This window comes from Pongo pygmaeus, chromosome 3 (genome assembly GCF_028885625.2).
Source record: "Pongo pygmaeus isolate AG05252 chromosome 3, NHGRI_mPonPyg2-v2.0_pri, whole genome shotgun sequence".
NCBI classification, from domain to species: domain Eukaryota; kingdom Metazoa; phylum Chordata; class Mammalia; order Primates; family Hominidae; genus Pongo; species Pongo pygmaeus.
Genome location: NC_072376.2, coordinates 93,433,082 through 93,449,473, shown reverse-complemented (window position 1 = coordinate 93,449,473; position 16,392 = coordinate 93,433,082). Strand labels below are relative to the sequence as shown.

At 35.5% G+C, this 16,392-nt stretch overlaps 1 protein-coding gene across 5 annotated transcripts in view; it reads left to right on the top strand.

The window, feature by feature from the left end:
- The window catches only part of PRKG2 (protein kinase cGMP-dependent 2), a 120,876-nt gene that overhangs the window by 37,238 nt on the left and 67,246 nt on the right, over positions 1–16,392 (top strand). For all 5 annotated transcript variants that reach the window (XM_063663796.1, XM_054486361.2, XM_054486360.2 and 2 more), the window contains exons 3-6: positions 2,421–2,587; positions 5,525–5,638; positions 7,569–7,674; positions 10,115–10,178. In XM_063663796.1, coding sequence (XP_063519866.1) covers positions 2,421–2,587; positions 5,525–5,638; positions 7,569–7,674; positions 10,115–10,178 — 451 coding nt within the window. The remainder of the gene's footprint in view (positions 1–2,420; positions 2,588–5,524; positions 5,639–7,568; positions 7,675–10,114; positions 10,179–16,392) is intronic.

Genomic DNA, 16,392 nt, shown 5'->3' with positions numbered 1-16,392 from the left:
AAACTTTTAAAGTTGTCCAGACCTAAGATTTGTTCTTGGACTGTGGTGCCATCCTTGAAAATGGGAAATAAAATGGATAACAGTGATACTTTTTAAAACAAATTGATAAGATTTGGTAATAGATTAGATGGAACTTCTCAAGGCACTCAAAGAATTTGAATAGCTTTGAGTCACTGTAGGGAAGAAGAAATTTCTTTGTACAAGACTTCATTCTGTTTTCTTCATGTAGCCTAAAGATCTGATGGATAGAGTCATGAAAGAATTATTTAATTTCATGAAGTCTTACCTTTTGTTTGAAAACTTTTTGTGTAGAAAAAGATCACCAGTTTCCAAGCAGTAATTGGGAGAGAGTTTGAATGAAAGATAGAGGAAAAAGTATTTAAAAAATCATGCTGAGTTTTATGATTGAGAGTAAATATATTGTGCAGACCTGACTTAGCCCATAGAGCATCTTTTCCTTCAGCACAATAATTTTATGATATCTACATATGAATAATTTTCATTAAAACATTTTAAATTTATATTAATGAAGATTGGGTAACTATCTTGAGCTACATCTTTTCCAAAATAAAGGAGAGCATTATAGGATTATCAGCAAGTAGAACTTGGATTTGAGGAATGAATGGACTGTGAGACTGGAAATGTCAGTTCTGTCTAGTCCACACATATCTATAGTAAAACCTAGTCAAACCTAGGCTATCACTGTCACCACCTATGTCTGATCAAACTTACCAAGCCCCAAGGGCTTTCTCCCTTAGAAGCTTTCTCCCTCAGAAGAGACAATGGGATGGAATGGAAGCAGCCCAGACTTCAGATTCACCTATTTAGTTTTAAATCCCATGAAAAATTAGTTGCTTCTTACCTCTTAGTCTACTTCTTCCTAAAATAGTAATAGTAATTATCTCATAATATGATAATGAGGATTAAATAAAATATAAAATAACTACAACTGTAGGCACTATGCATACATGAATACATCAATGAGTGAAGACTGTATTGTAATCCCTTAAATACAACTCCTTTATAGCCATGAGATTTGCTTTCCATCTAAAAAATCATGTGTCCATTAGTAGTGCATCTATGGATCTTGAGAAATGCTACATTTGTGGTGATGGCAATTAGGAACGATAGTATTGGTGTCATGATGACTATCAGAATAATATTCAAAAATACTTTCTTTTTTTATTTTATTATTATTATACTTTAAGTTTTAGGGTACATGTGCACACTGTGCAGGTTAGTTACATATGTATACATGTGCCATGCTGGTGTGCTGCACCCATTAACTTGTCGTTTAGCATTAGGTATATCTCCTAAAGCTATCCCTCCCCCCTCCCCCCACCCCACAGCAGGCCCCAGAGTGTGATGTTCCCCTTCCTGTGTCCATGTGTTCTCATTGTTCAGTTCCCACCTATGAGTGAGAATATGCAGTGTTTGGTTTTTTGTCCTTGCGATAGTTTACTGAGAATGATGATTTCCAATTTCATCCATGTCCCTACAGAAGACATGAACTCATCCTTTTTTATGGCTGCATAGTATTCCATGGTGTATATGTGCCACATTTTCTTAATCCAGTCTATCATTGTGGGACATTTGGGTTGGTTACAAGTCTTTGCTATTGTGCATAGTGCCACAATAAACATACGTGTGCATGTGTCTTTATAGCAGCATGATTTATAGTCCTTTGGGTATATACCCAGTAATGGGATGGCTGGGTCAAATGATATTTCTAGTTCTAGATCCCTGAGGAATCGCCACACTGACTTCCACAATGGTTGAACTAGTTTACAGTCCCACCAACAGTGTAAAAGTGTTCCTATTTCTCCACATCCTCTCCAGCACCTGTTGTTTCCTGACTTTTTAATGATTGCCATTCTAACTGGTGTGAGATGGTATCTCATTGTGGTTTTGATTTGCATTTCTCTGATAGCCAGTGATGGTGAGCATTTTTTCATGTGTTTTTTGGCTGCATAAATGTCTTCTTTTGAGAAGCGTCTGTTCATGTCCTTCGCCCACTTTTTGATGGGGTTGTTTGTTTTTTTCTTGTAAATTTGTTTGAGTTCATTATAGATTCTGGATATTAGCCCTTTGTCAGATGAGTAGGTTGCGAAAATTTTCTCCCATTTTGTAGGTTGCCTGTTCACTCTGATGGTAGTTTCTTTTGCTGTGCAGAAGCTCTTGAGTTTAATTAGATCCCATTTAATTGAATGGGATCTAATCAAAAATATTTTCTTAGGTTTTTCATGTAAGCTATGGTAGTTATAAGGGTGAAATGTTTGGTGGGGTTAAAAAAAGATTGTTCTTGTTAGAAAGTTATAAGTTTGTAGGTAATATTAATTGAGAATCAGAATAAAGTGAATCTAAATAGTAAAACATGATTTTCATTAATTGTAACTAACATCTCTTTTCCATTATACCAGTGAGAAGAAGCTCATTACAGATGCCCTTAATAAAAATCAGTTTCTGAAAAGACTGGATCCTCAGCAGATCAAAGACATGGTGGAATGCATGTATGGGAGAAACTATCAGCAAGGGAGTTACATTATTAAGCAAGGAGAACCAGGAAACCATATCTTTGTGCTGGCAGGTGGGTTTCACAGATTTTTCCAGTTATTATATAATAAATATTTTACCTATTATGATTTTCTGCAAACATTTGTAAAAACATAAAACTGGTTGCTCTATTTGTAGAAAACATAACATATTGAATCATGAAATAGCAAAGTTGTTGATCTAATCATGATGATGGTAATGTTTAATTGATGGTAATACTTAATATGTGCTGAATGATTTCTATATATCAGGCATCCTATTGAGCAGTTGATAGATCACATTTTATCTTCTCACCAACCCTGTAAGGCAAGTTCTATTTTCTCCATGTTACTAACATGGACTATGTCTCAGAGAGGGTAACGCCACACAGATCATAAGCGGTGGAGGTAAAATGCACACTTAGGCAATTTGACTTAAGAATCTGCACTTCTAATCACAATACCACGCGCTCAAAAAGTGTTTTTATTCAAATACTGCTGCTGAAGTTAACATTTTAAGAAATACACCAGGAAAAAAGAAAACAATTATTATTGTGGTTCTGGAAAATGTTTTGGTTTTATACCAATGATTTAAAAAGATAATTTAGGTACTTTCGACCAACACACAAATCAAATGACATGTCTTACAATTAAAACTGGTGTTTTTAGAATTATTTAATGGTTTCCTTCATCTGTGGTAATTTGAACATGCTTACAATTTGGGAAGATTATAATGGTTAGATAGGCAAATGATTTATTTTTGTAAGGTATGGATCTTATAATGACTATGACTCAATTTCTTTTTTGTATATAGAAGCAAAAAATTATCTAAACAGGGATTAAAGTTATAGAACATTTTATCACATTCTGGCACAACTTTTTGAGTTTTAGGGAAAAAAGTTAAAACTGGCTTACCCAGAAGGAGTGATGAATGGAGGAATGCTTTCTATTTGGCATTGTAGTTCCTGATAATCTAAGTAATGCTTTTATTCTTGTTCCTTTGGGGCCTTAAGTGTGATGCAGAAGTTGTCTATCTAAACAAATTAATAAACATGTATTATTCTATTTATAGTATATAAAAGATTGTTTTATATACTTTGATTATTTGAACATGCCAATTTTATGATTATTATTTGCCGTATATATCTTTGTAGGCACCTTTAAAATTATACAGTCATTCCCAAGGAATCATTCTACTTAATTAATGAGTTATAGTCTTAATTTAGCCAGCCTTCAATTTTTTAGGGACAACTTTTCCCTCTTGCAACTGTTCTCTTAGCCATTTTAACTTCTGCTTTAGCAACACTAGAGTATTGCAGCAAGAGAAGATAGGTCATTAAGTCAACAAATATTTATGAAACCTCCTAGGAGAGGATGAGAAACTGATGTAAGCCTATCTCGTTCCTTCCCAAGTAGTTCTGATGAAAGGCTCAGGGAGAGAAGAGGTTGAACAGAAGTCAGTATCAAAACAGCTATTGAGATCAGAGTTATGGCACACATGGAAATGAAAATTGAATGGTTTCTTATTTGAATTAATTTCAGTGTCACCCAAGGACTGAATTGCCTGGTTTAATTATCTGGTTGAGCAAATTAATTTGATAATTAAAAATATTCCCTTTATGAAACATAGCATGAATAGCAAATAGTAAAAGCATATTTAGCTTTAACTTTTGATATTCCATATAATTCTTCAGCATTGCTCAGGTACAATGAGACATAAGCAATTTCAAGATAAAAACTTGAAATGCATTAAGATTCATGATATCAACTGGACACTACCACTAAGTGGCTTTGATAGAATAGAATTTAGCTAATGAGAAATTTTAAATTGCATGTCTAACCTGTAGGATTTGGAGCCAAAACTGAGTGTTTTTTTTCTTGCTAATATAAATTCTATCAGACTAAGTATATTTTCTCTTTTGTTCCCTCTATGACTCTGGCACTTGGAACAGTTCCCAGCACAACATAGGTACTCAGATCAGTTTTGCTGAATGAAGGGGTGGACAGAGATGATACAGAGCTACTTAGCAGTGAATTAGGAAAAGGAAAGACTAATTCTTTAAGGAAAGGAGACATTGCCCCATCATTTTCTTTTCCTCTAAGAACTTAGATCTTTTTTGCTTATGCTTTTAGTTGGTTAAGGTTTTGTTTGTATTTGTTCAAAGCAAAAGAAGAGTAAAGCTGCTAAGGCAAAAAAAAAAAAAAAAAAATAGTGAAGGGGATGCAAAGTTCTGCCTCTCCCTTCCTCCAGTCTTTGCCCAGGTAATAAGTGCCAAACACTCTTCTTAGTGATTTTCACTTGTAACTAATATGTATTACATTTAAATAAATTAGAGGTTAGATAACAATTGAGGCACCATGAAGTAACTTGCCCAAGGTCACATAGGCAAAAATGAGTTGAATCAGGACATGGCCAGGCAGTCTGATTCCAGGGCTGATCTACTTACTGGTTATGACGGGTTGTCATTCCATCATTGTGAACAATTTCTCTGTGTTTGTAAGACATACAGTGATTGTTGAGCTCCTCATAAAAGAGAAATAGTTTCATGTATTACATTTCTCATAGGTTATAATGAATTTTAAACAAAACACTTGCCATCCACTGCTTCAGGAAAATAACATTGTAACAATAATAATATTAATAATAGCGAACACACAGCATTTACTATGCACTGGCCGTTGTTCTAAATTCCTTACCTAGATTAACTTATTTCATTCTCGCCACTGTAAAATAATAGTAATAATTATGATTATCGTCATTGTTGATGAGGAACTTCAGACAGATAGAGTAAGTTTCTCAAGGCAACCCAGTTAATAGTAAGTGGCAGAGGTGATTTCAGTCTGCACTTTTAACCGGTATATTATAATGAGAATCATAAAATATCTTACCTGTATACTTTGTGTGCTTTATGATTGTTTTATTTTTCTAATTTATGTTATCTACACGGATTTTGATTATTTGTGTGTGTGTTTTTTAAAATTCTACTTGATAGAGGGTCGACTAGAGGTGTTCCAAGGGGAGAAATTGCTGTCCTCCATCCCTATGTGGACCACATTTGGGGAGCTTGCCATTTTATACAACTGTACAAGGACTGCCTCTGTGAAAGGTAATAAAAGAGGAAATGCTCCATCTTTGAATTGTTGTGGCATGTTAGAGATAATCTAGTCCAGTCACATTTGCACCCTGATCCAAAGTCTTTTGTTTCCCATTTTACCTTATATGTTTTTATAATAGAAATGCTATGCCTATTAAGGGATTTATACTGAAGCACTTACCTATATAATTTAAGCTAAAAAGAACTTTTCTGGATACAAGTGTATAAAATGTAAAATGGCTTTTAACTATTCACAATGGTAAAGACATGGAATCAATCCAAATGACCATCAGTGATACACTGGGTAAAGAAAATGTGGTATGTATACATTATGGGATGCTACACAGCCATAAAAAGGAACAAGATTATGTCCTTTGCAGGGACATAGATGGAGCTGGAAGCCATTATCCTCAGCAAACTAACACAGGAACAGAAAACCAAACACTGCATGTTCTCACTTATAAGTGGGTGTTGGAGAATGAGAACACATGGACACAGGGAGGGGAACAACACACACTGGAGCCCGATGGGGAGAGTTTGGGGAGGGAGAGCATCAGGATAAATACCTAATGTATGCGGGGCTAAATACCTAGGTGTTAGGGTGACAGTTGCAGCAAAGCACCACGGTGCACGTTTATCTATGAAACAAACCTGCATGTCCTGCACATGTATCCTGGAAATTAAAATTAAATTAAATTAAAAATAAAAATAAAAATAAAAATAAAAAGGTTTGTTCTGCCAAAAACAATGGCTTTAAGCTGACTGATTCCAATATTTGCTTTAATTGCCACTTTACTTTTTACTACATAGACACATGCCTTTGGCTCATCCAGAATGTTTGCTTTCTAGCTAGTCTCAACGAGATTCTGACCATATTATAAGCCAGAGAAATTAATTAAACCAACGAAAATGTATCCATATCAAAAGGAATATGAATTAGAGTAATTAGAGTTTTCATGAATAACTCTTGGGATTACTTTATTTGCTTTTCTTTAGATTTATGTTTTATTGACTTTATGGCAATCTTGGGTTTCCTTCTGAATTACATAGATATGATGTTTTTCCGTGTTTGGGACTGGGTTATATGTGTTAGCCTTGCTGAGGTATTTGATTAAAATGCAGATTCTGGGTCTCTACTCCCAACCTGAATCAGAGTCTCTGGCAATGGAGCCCAGGGATCTTGTATTTCTAACGAGAATATGAAGATGATTCCAATGTAAAGTTTGGTAATCCAGAGCTTTGGGTTTTGATCAATTTTAGAGGCTTTGTTACTCTTTTTAAAAAAATTGTACAAGCACAATTCCATCTAGATTTTTTAGAGCCACCACTTCTGGCCCACTTTCTTTTTAAATTTTATACTTGCCCTTAAGTCTTTACTGTAAAAAATTATCTCAAAAACTTTCTTTCATAGTCTCTTTCAAATAATTTGTAGGCATTTTACACAAAAGTAACTGTAGAGATTCTTAAATAATATGTAGCTTCTTTAGCAACAGTGTCAGAACAACATAAAAAGACACAAAAAAAACACACATACACACAGATATCTCTAACTTTCAATTATCTGTTTGTGACTTCACTCTCCAGATTAGCTACAAATTGACTGCCTTTCTCTTGTATCACAGCAGAAATCTAGAGCACATCCTGATGACCTAGTGCATAATTGGGAATTGCAAACTAATTTGAATATCATCCTAACTATAACCTAATTAGAAAGGAAATTTTTTGCTAGTCATTTCCAAATAATAGTGTGTTTCAAAGCCAAAATGATTTATAAAATTGCTCACTATTTATTTTGCTGTCTCCTTCATTTGTATGTTTAAATAATGCATTTTCCAAGAAGTGCCATTTCATAAGAACATATAACAAATCCATCGATTTATATTTTGGAATGTTTTCACAATGTTGTACTAAATGTTTTATTGTTTTCTTGATTTTTCTAAAGCTATTACCAATGTTAAAACGTGGGCACTAGATCGAGAGGTATTCCAGAATATAATGAGGAGAACAGCCCAAGCTAGAGATGAACAATACAGAAACTTCCTCAGAAGGTAAGAATAATACATTGGGAGACAGTGAAGACAGTGGAGTCGCCATATTGTGAATATATTGGTTTTATCAGAATAATTATTCAACTATAGCTACTCCCATTTAAGCATTTTCCATGTGACTAAACCAAAGGAACATAGCTTGCAGTAAATGCCAGTGCATACCAAAAACTATGTTTAATTTCTATTATCCCTGTATGCTCATTTACTTCTCCTACTAGTTTTTGCCCTTGTATTGATGGAGTGATAGTGTACAGCATAGAAAAATGTGCAAAAAACCTAAACTATTAATTGGGTTGCTCAGTTGGCTTTGAAAGGCATTTGAAATTTGAAAGTGGTTAGCCAAAAGACAAGCTTTCTAAAAGTACTTAGCTTAGAATGGTATTAAAATTAATTAAATTTACTATGCTTATTTGCTTTACCTGAGACTTTCTTATTTGCATAGTCACAGCATCTTCCAAATTACTATTATTTGTAGCAAACTGACTTGCTAAAAATGTTACTATACTTGTCATGATGACAGGGACTTGGAACACACTCATTTTGTGAACTATTCTGTACCTCAACACCTGGGGTGAATCAATTTATAAGGAAATAAATGTCTGTGTAAGTGAAAAAAAACTAGTCCCACATTAAAACTTTATTTGGAAGTATAAGTTATTTATTTAAACAATTTCTGTATCTTTAGTGGGAGTTTTGCAAGTTTCTGAAGCTGCAATACATTCTATAATGAAATGTTTTCTATGATATGTAATAATAATAATAATAATAATGTATCACATTATTTCCAAAAATAAATTATACATTCTTATGGTAATTTTTTCTAGCATGAGAATCCTTCAAAGCTAATGATTTTAGGGCCATATAGTGCTTAGCTTATAGTGTAGGCTCAGTAAACATTGAATAAGATTTATCATCTAGAATCTTACTGATTTGTCCTCCCAGAGACAATCATGTCTCCTGGCAGAGAGCTGCAATAATGACAAGCAGGTTCTCTACCTATTTGCCAGCCAATGCATTAGCTATCATATTCTGGGGCCCACTTGAATCTAGGTGATCTCAATATCCACCAACTGAGCAACACAGGTTAGCATTTAAAGCTGATAAGCCACACTTAACGTAAGGGCCAAAAAGAGGTACCTAAAGAAACCATTGTGCCTGGGTTGTGTTTGAATGTCTGAGATAAAACGTGAACTAGGCATAGCAGTTAATTACCTTGGAGTCTAGTATGTTCTTAGTGGAAAAAGCTCAGATAATCTACTAGTGAATATTCATTCTTTCCTTCCCTCCTTTTGTTATTTCCTTCATTCAACTAATACTTATTAGCAGGCACTAAATATTGTTGATTTAGTGGTTAACAAGATAAACCTGATTCTTGCCTTCATAGCGGGGAGACAGAGAAAATATTTTTTCTCGTGTCTCTTTTGCCACCAACCTCCAAAGGTGCTAGGTTTATAACAGTTAATTTTCACTAATGTTATAGGTCCCTGTTTGGACCAGAAGTAAAACTTTCATGATAACCTATGTTAATAACAAGTTCTGATGACTCTTTTACCATTTCATCTATAGTGAGATATATTAGGGGAATACATTTCTCTTTGTTTCATAATATACAGTATGTTTTTTATTTACATTTTTTATTATAAAGTATGTGATATTCTATGTGATATATAGTACATATGTAAGTTATAAGACATCATAACAAAATGAACACCCGTGAAGCTACTGCCCAACCTAAGGAAGAGAAAGCAGTTGTTGAAGTTCTTATGTACTTCCCCATGTTATTTCCAGCCTCTTCCTCCTCTTCTCCATGAGGGTATCTGCGTTCTGAAGTTTAGAGATCATTCCCTTGGTGTTGTTTATAATTTTGCCTGTAGCTTGATTTAGTTATTTTTGAAGTTCATCCGTGCCTCTGGCTATCATTAATTTTAAAAGACAGTACAGTATGACTAATAATCAGAGATCATTTCAATGTCAATTCCCATGTTCCCTCCCAACCCCGGATTCAGTCCTTACTTAATTATAAGGATTTAGACAAAAATCTGATTCTCCACTGGAAGCAGAGCTCCTTGCACAAACTAATAAAACAGATATTGAGAAGTGGAGAGGAACAAACTTCCAAATGCGATTCACTGTGAAAACCAAGAACAAATGTAAATTTATTTTTACCAAATAGACAAAATGTGATTTTTTTCCCGCTGTCTGGTATCTTACTATTTTCATTTATTTGCCTGTGGCACATGTCTGTGATTATATATCTATAATTTCCAGTGTATATGAAATTCAGTTATTGATGTGTTTTCAGTTATTTGGACATTTACTTTGGAAGAATCAAAGTGCATTATATTTTTTAAAATGTATGTAAAGATTTTAGAATCTGCATATGTGTATATTTATAGTCTAATTCAGGAAGGTAATTAAAGGTTTCTTTTTAATTTTGAAGTGTATCCTTGCTGAAGAATTTACCTGAAGATAAATTAACCAAGATCATTGACTGCTTGGAAGTGGTAAGATATTTTGAAGTAAAAAATAAATTTCATTAGAAGATATTAGAATGTACTTATATTATTAACACCATAAATAAATAAGAAAAAGATGTCAGAGCACCAGTCTACAGAGACCAAGAGCCTTTTTCTATGGTGAAAAATCTTAAGCCAACTCATGCTGCGTTAAGGGGTGGAGAAAGGTTTAAAGTCTTTAGATGTATAAAAGGAAATTGAATTTGCATGTGTAAAGGGAAATTTGATTTACATATTTTAATCTTTTTAGTATATCTTATAAAATAAACCTGCCTTACTCAAGAAGCATTTGATTTTCTACAATTAACATGACAATCCCTTACAGAGTTTTCATAGTATAAAGGAGTCACTGATGCATAATTAAGAAATGGAGCAGAGAAAGGGTATGTTGGTCCTTTTGGTGGCAAGCCTCTGAGTCAGGCTGTGAAACACTTTCTACTTGAACACTCTAGGCCACAAAAACACATTTTAAAAACTGTACTTAAGAAGCACTTTATCTATTTTAACATCTAGGGGGAAACGGCATATTGGAATGTGTTCAAAAACTCATTTTAGGCATCACCCAGATGGTTGGTTCTAGTCCAAGACGAGTCAAGTCTTTTCATGAATAATGCTTTTACGACATGTACCTTGGATTCTAACGATATTCATTTTGTGAAAACGTCTTCAGATTTCAGAGATTAAAATTCAAAGCAAATACGTTCTTTAACTTTTTGGGGGGTCAATTTCATTGAAACCCAGATGGCTTTTATGGAATTTAAAGGAGGTAAGGAATAGTAAAGGAGTCACATATAGAATTTAAGCTTTTATAAAGCTGTTCTCAGTGGGAGGAAAAAAACCCCCAAAAACCCTGCAAGGCTGATTGTTGACAGATTCATGCCTCTGTCAATCACAATATACAATGTAACTAATATCTGTCAAGCAGGGAGTAGGGACCATTTTATCCTTAAGTGTAAGTGACACCAGCAGTGTTTCCATTTACAATTTGTGGAACCCATCCAGCAGTTTATCAAGGACAGACCATGATGACACAGTGCCTGGCCTTGTGGCCCCAGGGGGTTCAGATATGAAGTCATTTTCAAGAAGATTGCTTAGCCTGCATCTCTGGAGAGTCTCCCATTGTAACATAACCCAGTCACAGATGTTACAAATTAATAATTCATCCTAATTTCTAAGGGTGTTTTTTTTTTTTTATTTAAAGCTGGAGAGGCCCTAGTTTTTTTTGTTAACCAAGGAAATCTGTTTTTAATATAATACTAATAGAGTAGATTCACCAGAGGGGATTTCTATGTTGACAGCAAATATGAAAATTTAGTATCATTAAAAATAAATGGTAAATTAGACATGTTTATAGCAGCCACAGGCAATTGCTACAGAATATTTAGATGGGGGCTCAAATCCAGTAATAATTAACACACAATTCAAATTTGAAAAACTCATCTTTTCAAACACCCTGGAAAGGATTTGCTGTATCTCAGCATTTGCAGACAGCAGCACAGTTTATAAAGGCCTCTTTATTCATACCTGGCAAACAAATGTGTCTCTGTGATGTGTGAAAATTCTCAAACGTGACAGTGATTAACAAGGGAGTAATGGGATCTATTTAGCGCTAAGAAATGCATGTGATTTACCAGCGTAGCTTGGACTAATGACCCATCAACTTGGTCCTGAGAACAGCCAATCACTACTGCATCAGTTTCGACAGTGTCCAGAGTTCTAGGACCAGTTGTCCCACAAACTGTCCCCATAATCTTTGAAAAAAACAAGCTAAATCTGTCATGCAGTTTAGGAGTTGATTTGGAAGTTTTGCATGTAGCAGGGGGTAGGGAAGGGAGAATCAGAATTTCCCATAACCAAGTAGTTGATCTGATGTATTTGTTGAAACTTAGACGGTTGAACTCCTAGAACAAATGGCCCTGATTGTGCAATGTTCCAGTGGCATTTCTTGCTTTAGCTTAAATCAGTCAGAACATTTATAGAGGCAGCCAATGCCTTTAAGCCTCTTCTTGTGTTCTGATAAGAAAACGAGGGTGGGAATAACACCAACATACTAGAGTTCGTTAAGAGTTAACTAATGAGAACTGTAAAGCATGATATAGATTCAGAACGGAGTGTACAGATTAACGACAATGAAAATAATAATGTGACTTATGCACCTGGCAATTATGCAGTATGGAAGATAAGAGTGGAAGTAGTTTCTGCCCCCACACATGGTGATGAATCCACTAAGCATGAGATTTGACTGTGACATCCTCCTGAACTACAAACATTGTGATTCATCATAAAGTCACCTGTTAGTCACAGTGCTTTGGTATTTGATCCAGTGGCCTTTTGCACTGTGACTCTAACCTGCCATCTTTCACAAAGCTGAGGTGTATGAGGCTGGGATGAGGGTGTAGCGTGGAGCACCTTTGCCCTTAGTCAGATTGCCTGTCGTGCCGACGAGAAGGCATATTCCCAGGCACCACCCCACACTTACTGAAACAGAAACTCAAGTTGAGGCCCCCAAATCCACACCTAACACTCTAATGGTGGGATTTTTGTGCTTATTAATGTCTAAGAGGCACTGGTTTAATTATGAATGTTTAGAGTTTGCAACCGTCTGCCTCTATCTTTGGGAATTTTCCATTTTAATCACTTTTTTAAAGTCTAGTCTTTCTTGTAGTCCTTACCAACACTTACATAAACCAGGATTTTTTTTTCCTGTCATCTTAATGGTTAAATCCAGAGCCATAAGAAAGTTGAAATAATTGTAGATTTTGCTACAGTTTATGAACCATTGAGCTAAAGGTGGGGCAGCCAGGTGTTGTAGAAAGTTCACTAGTCCAAAGTCTGGAGATTAGGGCTTGTGGTTCTTCCTCTGTCACTCTACCAGCTGTCAATGAATTGTGGTAGGCTTTAGCATATCAGCTCTTCATCTACAAAATAATGGAGTGGTGGGCCATATCTCTATGAGCTCTTTCAACATTTAAGTCATAGAATTCTATATGATTGGCTCACCCAAGTAGGAATAACTTCTGTTGTTTTTCATTTTGCAGTATCTGGTTCTTTGAAAATAACCAATCAGGTGCTACATGCCCGAATGGCTGACTGGGCCCACCTGATCCAGGTGTGCTTGCCTTAAAATTTCTGAGGTGTTCTAAACTCTTGTACTTGGAAAACAAAGATTAACTAGTAACAACATAAATAACTAACTGTAAACAATTTTTTAACCAACACACTTGAGTACATAGTCACATAATGCACAGAGGTGTGTGTATGTGTGTGTGTACTATACATCTGGTTGTATATCATCAGTACTTCCAATACTTTTTTTTAATGAAGATTTCATTTGCTTTTTGCAAGATACTTGTAAATAAGATTTCTAGCTGCAAATTAAAGGCTCTAAGGAAGTCATTGCCTTCCTTCTTTGTCTTTGTCCTCTGTCACTTTGGAATTTCCTTCTGGTTTTATATATTGTATTTCAGGTACTCAGGCTCTAGCATTTTGCTAGATTATCACAGAATGAACATTTTGTTTACAGTAAAAATGGGTTACAACTCATTACCAGGTTATGAAACCAATTTAGAGGAACATTTAAAAAATCAGAATAGTAAGTATAAGTATTATTTTGAAAAATGTTTCAATTTTGTATAAATATGTGTACCTGTTCTTGTGTGTGTATTGGGAGTACATGCAGAATGTATTTCTTACTGTTGGTCAGAGTTAAAACATGCTTGAAAACCATTGCTCTGCAGGATAGGGTCTATGGCTTCTTGGTCCTCTAAGGGACACCTTTGCAATGTAACCACAAGGACAATAACCACACTATTTGCATTTCTCTTTTTGGTCTCAGTGACCACCCTGGCTTGACTGGTTGCACTCCCCAGTTGACAAACACTGGGCAGTCTAGCATCACAGTCAGTACTTACCACTATATATTTTTGGTCTGACCTATTTCCACAGCCTTTTCTGATCTATGAAGTTACTGTCAACACACTGGGAGGTATTATTTATCTTCCTCCCATGGTTTTGGGTGACAAAGAATCATCCGTGGAGAAAAATACCACTAGGAAGGTTGTCCCTTAAAAAATGACAAAGGTCTTCCTCAGTGTCCCCTTTCAAGCTTTTCCCCCTTTGAAGTTATTCGGTTGTCAGGAATTAAAGCCACACCTCTGCACACATCAAAGGCTTTATAATAACTGAAGAATAGCCTAACAGCACTTCAGAAATTCTCCGTGTTTCTTCTGCTCCATGTGGGTAATGAGGACTAAAATTGTGATGGGAACAGGAGAGCTTGAAGAGCAGACTGTCTGAAATAGGAACTTCGAACACAATCCCAGCAGCTATAGCAAAGAACATTGAATGTTAGCTACATGGTGAAGACAGCTGGACTGTGTGGGGGATCAGGATCATCCTATAAGGGTCATAGTCATCTCCAGTGCAAAATCACACTGCATATAGTCAAGGTTTGTGATAAAGCTAAAATTGGGAAGGGATGAAGGCTTTGAGTAAGCAAACTTTGAGGCAAAGAAACGCCAAATATCATTGCTTAAATAAAACAGAAGTTTGTCACTCATTAACGTAACTGTCTAGGGAAGATAGTCCCAATTGGCTCCACACAGTCATTCGGGAATCCAAGCTGATGTCTACTCTGCCATTTTCAACATGTGGTTTTCCAGATTTGTGTGGGCCATGCCATTATAATTGGGGAAAAAGTATAAAGACACATGCATGAAAGCATGAATGGGCTTGGTGTGGAATTGTCACAGATCACTTCCACTCAGATTCTTTTAGATAAAAGTTCATCACATGGCCATAGCTAACAGCAGGAAGGCTGGCAAGTGTAACTTACCTGGACAGTTGTATATTCCTCTGGAAGACTTTCGTGACCAGCTCACAGCCTCTTTCACAAGATTAACAGTCACCAGGTACCTGGTGTGCACTAAACATTCCATCAGGTACTTTAGATACACTGTCTTAATTAGTCCTCAAACAACATTAGGTGTAGTAGTAAATATAATCTTAATTTTACAGAAAAGGAAACAGAGGTCCAGAAGATGTAGGAAACAGCTGAGCAAGTCATTATCATCCTCCTTCTTAGCATGGCAACAATTAATTGTGCATTTACTATATTTTAGATGCTCCTACTATTTCAGGCAACATTGCCTTTCATTGGCTTATTGTGGTAGGCAGAATGGTCCCCTGCCCCACCCCCCTTCCAGATATCCAGATTCTAATCCCTGGAATGCATGAATATGTTATATTACATGGAAAAAGGGACTTTAGTGGTATGCTTAAAGTTTGGGACTTTAAAATAGATTATCATGAATTGGCTAGGTGAATGAACTATTGAATATAGTTGCATGAGCATAGAATTATTTCTGGTTGGGGTCAGAGAGATGCAGCAGAAGTGGAATCCAGAGAGACTCTGAGGGTAAGAAATGAACATGCCATCACTGGTTCTGAGATGGAGGGGGCTCTCTGCAGGGATGGGAGAGACCTTATGGGCGGTTCTAACTGTCAGTCAGTAAGGAAATAGGATCTTATCCTGCAGATGAATCCTTCCAGAAACCTGAATGACCTTGAAAATGAATTTTCCCCTGAGCTTTCAGAATGACGTAAGCCCTATTGATAACCTTGAGCTCCGTCCTGAGAGACCCTAACTGAGAAACCTAATTGAGCAACACTGTGCCTAGGCTTTATGACTCACAGAAACTGTAAATAATAAAAGGATGTGGCTCTAAGCCACCAAGTTTGTGGTTGTTACAGCAGCAATAGAAAACTAATGTGCTTTCCTAAATCTTTGAAGATAAGGGTTGTTACTTTAATTTTATGGGTTGAGGAAAGTAAATTTATTGTAAACTGGGATTTGAATATAGACCTGTTTGGCTTCAAAGTACTTTTTAACTCCATAAATATTATACTTCCTTCCATGAGATATTGACATATCTTATAAAATGTATATAGTGTTACGAAAATAAAAGGCATGTTTATTAGTATTAGGAGTAACATTTATTCCAGGAATGTTAAATAGGTTTTAAGAATAAATGATCAAGAAAGTATTGAAAAACAACAGATACAAAAGTAGTTTAGTTTGGAATTTATTTTCAAGTCTAAAAGAAAAACAAGAGAGAGCAATTATGTGGTTAGTTATGCCTTTTTAAAAATTAAAGAAGCCACTTTTGTTTGTATAAATAATTAAGAAATCCATCTTAGTTCT